General features: G+C 39.8%; 1 protein-coding gene across 1 annotated transcript in view; it reads right to left on the minus strand.

Moving 5' to 3' along the window:
- The window catches only part of PHLPP1 (PH domain and leucine rich repeat protein phosphatase 1), a 136254-nt gene that overhangs the window by 61457 nt on the left and 61128 nt on the right, over positions 1–13669 (minus strand). Inside the window, 1 exon segment of the mRNA XM_030444994.1 lies at positions 1109–1305. Coding sequence (XP_030300854.1) covers positions 1109–1305 — 197 coding nt within the window.

A 13669-nucleotide genomic window follows, 5' to 3' on the forward strand; every position in this document is an offset into this window, starting at 1 on the left:
ATGTCTCAGCACCACATTCTGGAAAGCCTTTGCAAACCAGGAAGTGCAGAGTATTTATGGGGTTGAGGAAGAATATTTTTTGAGTGATAATTTAAAAAACACTTAGTTCTGTGCCAAGCATCCTCCTCCCAAGCTTTGTCAGCAGAAGCCCTCAGTACATTTTTCTCAGCTTAGTTCTCCTCTTCCTTGTTTCTCTCCCAAGAATCAAACTTATCAGTATAGGCAAGGTTAAAGAGTATTATTTCAGTTGGGAATTCATACTCAAGCTAGTGATCCTCTGCCCATTATCTTGGCTAATCAAGCCAATAGTAGGGTTCTGAAATATTATTTAGGCTGAAATATTACTGTTGTAACCTTACAATCTTCACTGACATTTCTAAGATTCACAAAATGGTTGAGGTGAGAAGGGACCTCTGCAGGTCACCTGCTCAAGCACAGTCATCAACATCTAGTAGCCCAGGACTATGTACAGACAGAGCTTGAATACCTCCAAAAAGGGAAGCCCCATAAATGCTCCAGGCAACCTATGCTAGTGCTCAATCATCCTCCCAGTAAAAAAAAAAAAAATAAATTTTGGGTTCTGACTCAACCTCCTGCATTTAGATATAACCAACTGGAAAAAAAGTCCAGTTTTAGCTTTTTACAAGTAAAAATGTTTGTTGCTGTTAGCTTATGTTAGACCACTACTAATAAAATGCTGAACACTCAAGAAAAGTCCTAAATTGAAAATAATCCCATGCCCTTACTGATTAATTTTCAGATCCTAGAGTAACTTAGCACAGGTAAGAACTGGATGAAGAGGCACGGTACAGATCATACACAATACATCTGCATATAACCTTCAGTTGTGTAGTACTGCGCGTATAAAACATTTAACACAGCGCACATGAAAAGGAAACTATGAGTTTCCCTTGCTTTTCTTTTTTTAATGCAGTCCTTAGAAATGGTTAAATATGACTGACCATAACCAAAGCCATTTATATATACTCTGATAACCCCATTACTGAAACAAGCTTTTGAGGGACTAGGAGCTATCAGTAATTGAATGTAACCTCAGCATAAAGATATAAGGGTTAAGCAATCAAATGCATACAATGAAATCTCTTACTTTTCCACCAATTAAAGGGAGGACATGCATCTTTCCAGTCTGGCTTTCTTTTACTGATGAGACAATTAGGCATGTTCCACAAAGGATAGCTTGGCGTCTTGTCCATCTGTTGACTGGCAAATGTATTTTCCCTTTTCGAACATTGTACATTCCTGAGAGCTGAATCCGTTCAGAGTTGCCAATGCTGTGGGGCTTTCCTGAAATAGACAAAAAAGCAACCACTTAATCATGGAAAATCTTTACCTTTTTCGCTCAAGTCATCCTAAGACTTTACCAGCAAGTTTTCAAGCTACAGAGCCACAAATGAAACAGCTTCAAAATGAGGCAAACAGGTAACTCAGTATCAGCTTCACTACAGGTTTATTTCATGGGTGGGAGGATACTAGTTGGGATCATAGGGAGCAGAACACAGCCTTGCAATACTTTAAGAGATCTGCAATAGTCACAGAAGTACCAATTAATGGTAACAGTCTTCTCTACAGGACCTGGACATCAAAAGTTCATCCTCAACAGTAATTAATTGATTACAACTGAGTTCCTATTGACTGGATGGTGACTGTGAAAGGGGGTGTGTGATGTACTGCATGCTGACCCACACCTTTGTGCTTCCACATCTCCTCTAACCATCCTTAAAGTCATGATTTGAACAGCTTCAACAGCTTCCCCAGAACACAGTTCCTGCTCTCTACATCCCACCCTGTTCAATCCAAACTCCACAGCAAAGATAGTATGCTCACACACGATGCAAACAGATGCAACCTGGATGAAAGGATGAAACCCCCAAAGACTCTGCTTCCGCCTGAGTAGAGCTTTGGAAAGAGTGAAGTTCTCTTGTCTGTATTGCAATTAAATAGATATTTATAATAATTGAGATTATTAGCAAGACTGCCAATTAGACCAAATCTTTTAAGTGACTTTAAATGTCTCAATGTCTATTAATCTAATCTATTAAGAAGATTCTACTCTATAGAAACCATCATTAACAAAGACAAGCCTGTCTCATCTCTGCTCTTACAGGACCACACTTTTTAGGAGATAAATTGGAAGAGGCATAATTTGATCATTTCTAATTTGCAGTGTTTACCCATAACAAATTGCCGTATCAAACCTTAAACATCCCAGCATGGATCTGAGTCATTAAAATACACTACATCTTCTGCAAACTTAGACAAGAGGTAATCACACTTAAGCTAAAACCAGTTGAAATTTCTAGAAGAATACCAGTGCTGGTGAAACTCTGGAAGAGCACTGCCCTGGATAAACAAACCCAAGGCTATGTTAACTCCAAGTAGCTTCCCCACCATGCTGTAAGTCACTCATTTTCCTCACTAATCTATACTGAAATCCTTAATTAAAAAAAAACACCATATATATTAAAAAAAAATTAAAAATCAAGGAATTAGTCATTAATTAGGGCTCCAGAAAAGCAGAGTTGATCCTATCTTCTAATCCCCGTACTTCAGATCAGTACCAATTAAACTATGTCTGTGACAAGTGCTGCACACTGTTACTTCAACTTGCTATTACTCCTGCTTGTATGACAGCTCATTTGTCCCAATCAATTTGCTGTTGTTCTCAGACTGTCTATGGGAAGACAGAAGACACCCACCACATGGCCTACCCACTGCCATTCTCTCACCTACACCTACCCTGTGCCAAGTCTTGCCCTTATCTTTAAAGGAAGCCTTCTTGAATCTTCCTGCGGGTTGAACAAGCTAAGACTTGGCACAGCCACCCTCAAGCCTTGCTCTGCTCTAATGAGCACTAGCATTTAGGCTACTGATGTCTGCCAGTGTGGATCCATAGGAATATCACTGTTGCTTGAAGCTAAAAGACTGAAACTTTAATGGCCACAGGGCAGCGCCATCTAATATAAAAATAGGTGCCCCAAGAAAGCAGTAATCTTACTGCCAAACAAATTCAAATCCAACAGAAGCTGTGGATAAAGACTTCGCCTAACAGAGGAGGGGAACAGGGGAACATTCCGCCCAAAGCTACAGAAAAAGTGATAGGGAGTAAAATAGAGCAACTTAATTAAAACACAAAAGTCAAATCAAACTTTACATTTGGAACACAAAGAATATGGTTGCACAAGTAACAGATAATTCACCTAGTTGTGCAGAACGACGGATGCCATGCCACAAAGTATTGCTTAAAAAACTAACCACCCACAAAAACAATAAAATCGTGAAGAATATGACTGTATAAGGAATAGTTGCCAGAGGTGTGGGCAGTTCCACCTCAAAAATGGTATTTTATAGTCCTCCTCTGAGGCTTATTTCTGGCTGTACACTTCCTAACTTCCCTGGAAAAGCACAATCCACTGCTGTTTGAACCCCTTAGGATTGCACCTCAGTCCCTTGGGAAGCCGAGCCCATTTAGTGACATGCATTTTAACACAACCAAATGCAATTTTACCCATCCAGGAACAAGGGGCGTAATTCACACTTATTATGGGCAGACCTGTGTCCTGGAAAACACCAAGCCTCAGAACTTCTTCGGGATTCTAGTGGATAACAAAGAGGAGGAGCTCCCACTACAGTGCTACAGCAAGAGGCTTGGCAGGAAATCCAACAGCTCTCGGGAGCAAGGGAGAAGTAACATTACCCTGCTTACTCTGGGGCAAAACAGCTACCACACTGTGTGCCCACATTTCACAAAGGGGGTTAAAAATCAGTATTCAGAGAAGTTTCAGGGGCAAAAAACCAAAAATAATCAGAAGCCAGAGAAACCTGCTTCCTGGGACCAGTCCCTCTTGGTCTAGCTACTGAAGTTAGGTACAGCTGGACCTGTAAAACTACTCAGAAGTTTTTAAAAGACAGTTCTTTGAGTTTTATATAAGTTTACAGAGCTTATGTCACAGAGCTTAAGTCACAAATCACCATAACAACTATTATCATCAGTAAATTTTTACTAGAAAAATCAGAACAGAGCTACTTCAGAAGTAGAAGCATTCATGCTATGTATGAATGGTACATTTTCTCAAACCTCAGATCTGGTGGACAAAGCACAAGGGGGCAAGAATCTTCAGTAACTCCTACAAATATAACAGTATTAGAGAGCATCTCTCTCAAACTTTAAAGATCTAAGGTGATTTTTCCCAGCCCTTGCTACATGAAAGTTGATAAACAGAAATAAAATGCTGGGCCTACCTCATTAAAGCAAATGTCTTCCTTTCTTTCTTCCTATTCTTTTCTAATTCACTACATAAACAAGCATGTGGCTGGACCAGACCATCTTTCAAGATCCTTTCCAACCTGGACTCTTCCACAATTCTATGACTCTACAATTTGAAAAACCTATGTTTAATACTGTATCACATGTTGTTGCTTGAGCCTCACTCTGCTCACATACTCAGCTTCCTTCCTGCTGAAGGGTTTTAAGCATTGACATTTTATAGTATCACAGTGTTCTATTATCATGGAAGCGAGGCAGAGGGAGGTGGAAGGGGTGGAGGAAGTCAAGAGCCACTGCTTATTTGGATTTTAGGTAGAGGTTATTCAAGGACATACCAACTAGTAATGGAACCAGATCCCTAAATCCACAGAAGTTAGGCAGGTTAACTAACTGTGAGCAAAAGCTGTTTGTCAAGAAGTAGCCTTGCCTACTGAAAGATAAGCTTGGACAGACCACAGCTTTAAAGAGCTCAGATAATTGCTGCCAGTAGAGCACAAAAGCAGGAAAAGTTTAAATGTCAGAGCTCTGCCACAACAGAAGCAGGATGGGACTTAGAAATTCTCAGTGTGAAGCAATCACAGCACTGGCTGCTCCTCACTGAGGGGAGGAAAGCAGCAGGTAGCAGATTCTCACACTGCCCCACAGCACAGCTCCTGGAGAGGGGTGATCCCTGACATGCTGGGGACCAGAGGACAAGGAAAGGGCTCAGAAGTGTACCTGCCTTTTCTATGGACTGGAAAACAAGCAAAAAGAAGAGAACACAAATGACCTTTTCTTCAAAGTTTACAGAAGGATGGGGCACTTTGGACTTCATCAGAATGCCTTTAGGCTGAGGACTAAAGACCACAAATTATGGCATAACTGCAGCACAACCACCAAAAATCACATGGTTTAAAGGGAACCTACCAATGCCAGTGAAAGCACCGTTTTCAGCAAAAGCATCAGCTGTTCTGAAATTACCTTCCTCAATCTGTCTTCATAGACCTCCTGTTCATGATACAGAAGACAGCATGAGATTCATATTCAGATTTTTCTTCAGTTTTAACTGTACCCGGAGGGAGCAAATGAGTTTGCAAAGGGGCCTGTGATATTACACTGAAGCCAAAAGTCATGCAGATAAAATTGTAATGATGATCCTGTGTGACTGAAACACAAATCTGAATCCTGCCAAAATCTTAAGGTAATTATTTTTGCCTCAGAGTGGAGGCAAATATGCCAGAACATCTAGAAGAGTCGCATACCAGAAAAATGTTTTTCGAATGCTAAGCCTAACTAGAGCTGTTTTAGCAAAAAAACATAAAAAGATTATTTTTAATTCTTGTCAGGACTCCAAGACTCCAGTAACTCCTAAGCACCCCCACAACAGGACTTTTGTTCTGTGCAACACATAACAGAGGATGCCTCGAGGAATTATGAGCAGACCACTTATTTGCCTATCTTGACATTCATGGTTGAATTCCTCTCAGTTTTAGTTTGTCTCAAGTCCTGGAGGGAAAGTAGTGGTATTTACGACAAGGACAGAGGAAAGCAGGGAATTTGACTGAAATGGTGGGACTTTTTTGGAACCACAAACCCTACCTGTACTTCACAAGAAGCATGGATAGGCCACAAATGATCTTCCCATGATGCTGAAGAACTAAGACCTCACTACAAGAAGCCTGAGGAAGCAACATACTGACAATCCCACCAAGTGCAAAGACTTCAAAAAACTAATTCAATAAATAGCCACAGACACTTGCTTTGGATTCTAGAGTAAAGCTCTTTATCCAAGAGAAGGAAGGCATATGGAATACATTACCAACAGAAGTTATAAAATACAAGCTCATTATGGGACATAAAAGTACTTGGAAAAAAAACTCTACAGCTATATGGCTGATTAAATTGCAAGTACTTACTATTCCTCCCTCTGTTTGAAAAGTACAGTCAATAAAGTCTGCCTCTGAAGAATGATTCAAGACATTACCAAATTAAGAGCAGGGGAAAGTGTTGACATAAGGAATGCATCCACTTCAGTGCAGTGGATCTTATTTTTATTACAAATAACTGGTCTGACAGAATGAAAACTGAAAATTCTCCAGGACCTGCATGGCACAGCCAGCTGCACAGACTGCCTGCCCTGAGCCACCTTGGGTGTTCACCAGCAGTTAGAGCGACTTAATCAGTAGGAGTAATGTTTGAAGTTTGAGGCTTTTCAAAACCGAGTGACTCCGAGGTACCTAATTTAGGGATGTCCTTTTCCTGCTACAGCTGGGCCAGCTACAGAGGTCGTCATCCTCATCTGCAGGCTGCTGGGCCCCTGGCCCTAGGCCAGAGTTGCATCACCCTACTGCATCAGCTGCTCCTGGTAAGCTGTCCCTGAGGCCTTACAGCCAGAACAGGCTCTTCCATTTCTTGCCTTGCTTTTTGACTCAGGCCTTGGGGACAGCTCAGGGTGAGCAGAGTTAGTATGGAGAGCAGAGGAATGGCAACGTGGGGGTCGGAGATGTCACACTGGGGGCTGCTGCTGGAAGGGATATGAAACCTGAAAATCACCAATCAGAGTTTTGAAAACTTTGGCCTGAATCTACCCAGGAAGGCCAGATTATTTCCTAGCCAGAGGGGTGAAATCAGGGGGTGGGTGGCAGCTTTTTAGTTCACACCTGGAGCACCATCCCCACTACCCCTCTGGACTGAAATCAGTAATGCCTCATGCCCATCTTGCCTGCAAACATGCAAATTGAGGTTCAGCACTGTTCTTGCCTAAATGTAAGTGCAAAGAGGACTCAATTAGCCTAAGATATTGAAAGCCCTTGAGTGTCTTTGCCCACCCTTCAGGAAACTTCGGCACAGTAGCTGATGCTGAATCCTTGCTGCCAGATTATTCTGCAGATTTCTACTTTTGCTCAAACCTTTTCATTAAATACAGATGAAGCTACTGCCTGCACTATTTTTGAAACTTCTCAGTCACTTAAGGCTGCTTCCCTTTGCATTCTTGTCAAACTAAGGACAGCAGTGATGACTTCAGGCAAGGCCCAGTGCAATGAGATGTATAAAAATAAAGTTGGATTTAAAAAGAAGAGGGAAAAAAAAGCAGGCAGCAAAGCAAGCAGGAAAGAACAAGTAAAAACTCTGAAACCATTGTAACTGCTCATTTTTATGAAGAAAGTTAACTCAGAGTTACATTCTTATTAAAAGTATTTTTCCTTGAGAAGGTCTATGCTGCTGTACTATTCTGAAGTACAGAATTAACAAGTTCTAGATTTAACTGAGACTGAGGTTTCACCTTGTACTGTCTAGCAGCACCCAACAGAGGATGCTTTTGCAAAGGTAAAACCAAGCACATGTATATGAAAATTTCACCTGGCAAACCATTCTAAAAGGAGTAGTTGAATTTTTGCTCTCAAACCTACTTAGACTCTTTAACATAAGGCTTTTGACTGATTCTGTATTGCTCTGTGGAAAAAGGGATTCGGCCACTACTATGCTGCTCTTATGGGCATACAACCATTAGCATAGACTTTACCAATTATACTCTTCATTTTGCTGCACTCTATTAACACAGGGGCCAAGGAAGCTCTGAAGTGGTTGTGTTTCTTTTAGGAATTAGCAGTTCAGGCTCAGCTACTTGAAGACTGTTACCTTTATACCTGAGAAACAAAAGCAGACCAGAAATTATGAATTTTATTGAACTGCATTAACTACATTAACTCAGCTTCTTTTTTTAAAGAAATGATCACAAGAGAGAACTGGCAGAGCAGAAGGCAGACAAGCCATTACTCTTTTTGAAACATACTCCTACTTTACAGGAAGATCATTCTTTAAGACAAGCATTATCATTGTATGATGTGATACAATAAAACATAGTTACTGATTTTAAAGCAATAATCTGGCTTTTCACTCATATTAAATCCTCGCTGGAGGAAAGTTTTGTATGAAATTGATAATGAAAAAAATGTGCCACTCTTTTTCCCCACTGAGAAAGAGTTCGATGTTTGTTCGCTCAGTCATTTGCTGCACCTTGTTCTCACAAGATTCGCCACCTCTATTGCAGAAACCCTAAAACCTAAAAAAACATCATTGGCAAAATTTACCAAAAATTATTTTTTTCAAAAAGCATTTTTATCAAGAGTTACATATTTATCGGTGGGAAATGGCTGCAGTAGCTTTACTGTCAAAAGCTAAGTATCAGTTTCCATAGGCCAAAAGCTTCTGAAGAGAAACATAAATGATTCAGCAGAATTAATTTAAGACTCATTGTTAACCTGTGCAAGTTCTACACCAGGTCAACAACAAAGACAATGAGCTGAAGTAGGATATGTAATGGTGAACAGGATAATATTTGCAATTAAGAGCAAGCAAGCACAGTGGAAGTTCATATGGATTATTACATAGAAGCTGCAAACCCAAAGGCTTTGAATCCAACTCTTCTGACTGTAACAAATGAATTTCAGATCTTGCTGCTCCAATGTGTTGACAGATTTTACAGTTAAGGAGCACATGTATAAACAAAATCCCAAAGACATCCCTCCCCCTCACCTTCACTCCTCCAAGCAAACTAAAAACCCAATTATTCACAAATTCTTCATCCCATCTATCCCTACAGACGATTTCTGCAGATGAAACACAGGTCCTTTACATTCAAACTCAGCCCTACACATTCCCAAACACCTCAGGAAATTCAAGCAGGTTACATGCAGGCAAGTTTGTTTATTTCAGCAAAACAATAAGGCACTTCAGGCAGCCTTGATATCCCGACTTCTGCTTGCATTAGAAATAGAATGGAATGTAGGTTGAACTCTGTTGTTACATCCGAATACTTCATTTTGAAGAAAGCTCATAAAGAGGAGAGAGGTGCCTGCTATTCAGCAGCAAAATTCAGTATCAATTCCTTTGGAAAAGCACCATATGCCACTTCTGTCAGGAAAGACAAATGTCCTGAGAAGAAGCCATCCGAAAAAAAAAGTCATCTTCCTCCTGCACTTTAGCAAAGTTGTAAAAAGCTGTAATACTGGTCCAGAGCCCTCCAGGAAGTACTATCTAAAACTTTCTCAACTTGAACTTAGGATTCATTTAATAGAGCTACCGAATAAGTTCTTCAGTGAGATCTACCAAGTATTTTTGCTCAAAGTAAATTTAAAACTATCTTACATTGAGAAAATCTGTGCTAGTATCTGATCACATCCCATACATGTATATTTTAAAAAGAAGACTTTAGCCGCACTTACTCCTTATTAATATGGCCTCAGGAAACTCAACTTCCTGAACAGTTTTATAGTTGCATGCACTGATACTAAAGAGGTGAAAATTCGTAACAAAGGGCCATAAAGATAAGCCTGAAAGACTTGCTAGTAGTACCATCACTTGCTTAAGAGCATGCAGAGCTTCTGTAGGATGGAACCCAATGACTGCTCAACCTATCCTTGCCCTTTCTCTCCAATTCAACCCCTGTAAAGCAAAGCTGAACACAATGCTGGAAATGCACATTTATTTTGTGAAATCATGCAAAATTGAATTCTACTTGTTATACTCCTGATGCACAATAAAACCACAAGCACAGTGAAATCCCTGGCATTCCAAAGGATACTTATCCTGTCTAAAGCAATTGCTATACTGGCAAAAGTTCTGAGCTAACCAAATGTTTGAGGCAAAACTGAAGCCTTGACACCACTGAGAATAACAATGGCTTTCAGGTTTTATCAGTATTAGGTGCTCAACATGAAGCACAACAATGTAAGTTTAAAGTTAACTACTGGAATGCACACTCCTCTAAGAAGGAATAATGACAGCCCCTGGCAGAAGTTCATCTGTTCATTTTAGTACTATCACAGAAAGGTAGAAACCTGTGCTCCTTACTAGAGAAAGTTTAGCAACCCCTCCCACACCACTGCACCTACTTGCCCTGCCCTGAGAATGGAAGGTGTGGGTAAATCAAACATTTTGAAAAAAACTAGAGGAACAATGACACACTAGGTCAAGGATTGTTTCATATGAACTTCACAAATAACACAAATGTCATCTTTCAGTGTATTCCAGACTAAAATTCCACCAACTGCAAGATGATTGAGCTATTTTCTTCAAATGTATTCAAGTTGCAATTACCATGGTTTTTTTCCTTGCTCTTTCACCAGAAGAACAAGTCACGTATTCTAAAATATACCTAAAAGCATGTGGTATTTTAAATCCTTCTAAAGGTAAAGCACTTTAAGTATGACACTTCCTACAATAGACTACTGTACCAGCATTATTGTATAGATCAAAATCTAAACTCAAGTTTTATCATACGACCCAGCTGATAAGCAGCTTATGTCAAAAACAAGTCTGTACAGCATTACAGGGCTATTACTAGCACTTCTCATTTAGGTCTAGTTTAAAAATTAAAAAAAAGCCCCAAAATTATGATATGGAACAGTACTTAAACACTTATACACTATCCTGTGAAGTCCCTCCAAAATTTAGGACTGTAAAAAGGATGCCAGGATGATAAATTTGGAATCATCAGCACATACAATCAATAGCCAAATTATCTAATAAGTAAATAAAAAATAAAGTAGTAGGTAAAAACTCAGTCACTGCTTTAAGTTGCAAAAAGACAAAAAAATAAAAAGAACAGAGAGAGCATGAATATATTAATCAAAGTGAATTAACTGTCTTTTTTAAACACTAAACATTTCCAATTCAGTATCACTAACTTGAGATTTCCATGCTATGAATAGAAAGAATTCTGGCTGGGCAATGTCCCTGGTAAGCCAGTATTATTGTATCATGTCATCAGCCTGGTCATAATTTGGTAGGTGAGCTTAGTTCATACATTTTGTGGCTATGCTTTGGCTGCTTTCCCCACATAACAGTAGCCAGTATTTGTTCATGCATGTGATTTCATGTGGTTTGTTTACACAAACCTCTTTTTCAAATAGCTAGTTAAAGCAAGAAAGAGTCTTTCTCGTTTACAGCTTTGAGTTCAATAAGTGGCAGAGTCCATCTTCAGCTGAAAACGAGAGCTTCAACAAACCAGGAGGACTCTCTCCAGTTCCCTCTTTGCCCCTCTCTCCTGCAACTCCGTAACTGTCCATAACAACACCCCTAACTGCCCTTATTTTCCACTTCTCTCTTATCAGCAAGAAAAGCTTCAAAGAATCACACCGAAGCTTGGAATGATGGAAAAGGAGAGACAGGATTAGCAGCTGCGCTTGGAAAACTTCACTACCCCAGTTTCTGCCTGCTTATAGCCAACCACCTTGTTTAGTTGCTGAAGAATATGCACCCTTTTATTCACTCTAAACCAACTTCTGTCATTCAAGTGTTTCCTTTTTTAAAATTTACATGAAAAAGGCTGGATTACGTTGTCATACATTAAGCTTGTATGTCAATGCATGGAAATAGGCAGCAGTAAAAGGCAACTTCTATCAGAGCTCTGTACTTCAGACCACATTCCTGAGAAAAAAAAACAAAGACAAGGGAAGCTGATTTTATAAAGTGAGAAGAAGGAAACAGTGGGGAGTGAGAGATATATATCATGAAGAAACATAAAAGGAAACATTCTCCCTGTGCCTTTCTACCCTTAGAAACAGAGGCAGAGAAGATTTATCGCGTGCCCACAGGTATCGGGTTTGACACCACTTCTCCTCTTTTCTACCCCAGAGACCAGAAGTAACTGGATAGCATATGGGAATTGTCTAGGAGTGCACATCACATGGTTTTATGACAAAGGAGAGGAAAAAACCAGAGACTGGCTTTTTCCATTCCCTTTTCAAATTAAATCAACTATCGCACATCTGAGTCATCCCCAAAACCATCAGATTTCTGTCCAAGGCACTCCAAGGGTCTGTGAAAGGACAATCACAAGTGCTAGCTCATAAGGTTGACTACACTCTGAGGTTTTTCATATCATGCCACACATCTCTATATGAAAAATGTTGAAAATTTCCACACTTGTACAAGAGAGAAAAAAAAAAGCCTGTACAAAGGTCCAGTTTAAAAGTACACAGTCTGATTTAGAGCTCCTAAAGTCTCTTTTAAGTCAGGAAGTTATCTAGGAGAAATCAAAACAAGTTTGTAAATTCAGCTGTGACAGGAAAGCAAGTGTGCTAAAAACAACCTCAGGAACTTGAAAATTCATCAGAGCACCACTTCAGCTCTGGTTCATGGTAATTTTAGAAAGGGATTCATAAATACTCACCACGAATACTTTGTACAACACCAGTAGGATGAACCTGAAGCTGGGGCAATTTGTCAAAGCTTTCTCCTGTCAGTGAAAATACCCAGAAAATCAGGAGTGCCTACACATTTCTGAGGACTCCACACTGAAGTTGAGCACCCTCTTTACTGGTTACTTCTCACTAACAACACAAGCAGTCCAGATGGACAGTGTTCAGAGCAATTCACAGCACAAGAAAGTCTGTTTAAGTACATTGATTGTGGTCACATAATAGTAATACTTCATTTTCCTGCCACGGAAATGAATGTTTTATCATCATAAAATCTATTGTGGCTGTACAGACACTGCATTTAAACTGTTTACTTCAAAAAAGCAGAGCAACTCAAACTATTCCAACCCTCCATCCATGTCCAACACTAGCATCTAAAACCAAGCAAAAAATCCCAATGAAACCAAACCCATTCCTCTCCAATGCACAACTTTAACAAGTTCACCACATCTTAATATTATTAAGACTGTACTGAACCCTCCACCCTGCAATCAGGAGAAAAACCTAAAATATGCAAGATCTTATTTAAGCAGGCTCTCTGTTTTGATCCTCCCACCCTGACCAACTATCTTTAGTGCCTGGGTCATCAACAAAGGAACAGATCACAGCACATTTGATTTTCTTAAAGTTAACTTCACAAGTCTCCTCCATGCAGACTAATGCAAACAGCCTGTACCCTAATGGCAAAAATTCTCTCCTGAGCTACCTTCACCAACCATTTTACTAAATGAATAGAGAGTAGGAACTGAAAAGATTAGGTGTGTCAGAATCCACTCCTTCGCCTCCCCTTTCCAGAAACCTACTACATAACTGGAGACACCAATTCGACCACTATATAAAGGCATTCTTTAGAGATCACTGATAGAGCTGATCTAAAGCATGCATGAAGCTTCACTGTCAAGAAAAACCAAAAAATTTGCGATGCTCTCTCATTCACAAACATTTGCAGGTTAATTTTTTAAAGTATTTGGATAGATTTTTTCAAGGAATGCTTCCAAAAATACTATCTTTTTGATTCCTCTGCCCGCCCACCCACCCTCCTTTGAGTGAGAAGTGAGATGGCTGAAGATTTATTTTTTTGACACTATCTATTTATGTTCCAAGTATCTTCATCTCCACCCCAGCAAGAAAGGGAAAAAAGGGGTCAAGAATATACTATAATTTGCAAGCTCTTTTTTAATCCTCTGTGAATTCTCAGCAC

This window comes from Calypte anna, chromosome 2, assembly GCF_003957555.1.
Source record: "Calypte anna isolate BGI_N300 chromosome 2, bCalAnn1_v1.p, whole genome shotgun sequence".
NCBI classification, from domain to species: Eukaryota; Metazoa; Chordata; class Aves; order Apodiformes; family Trochilidae; genus Calypte; species Calypte anna.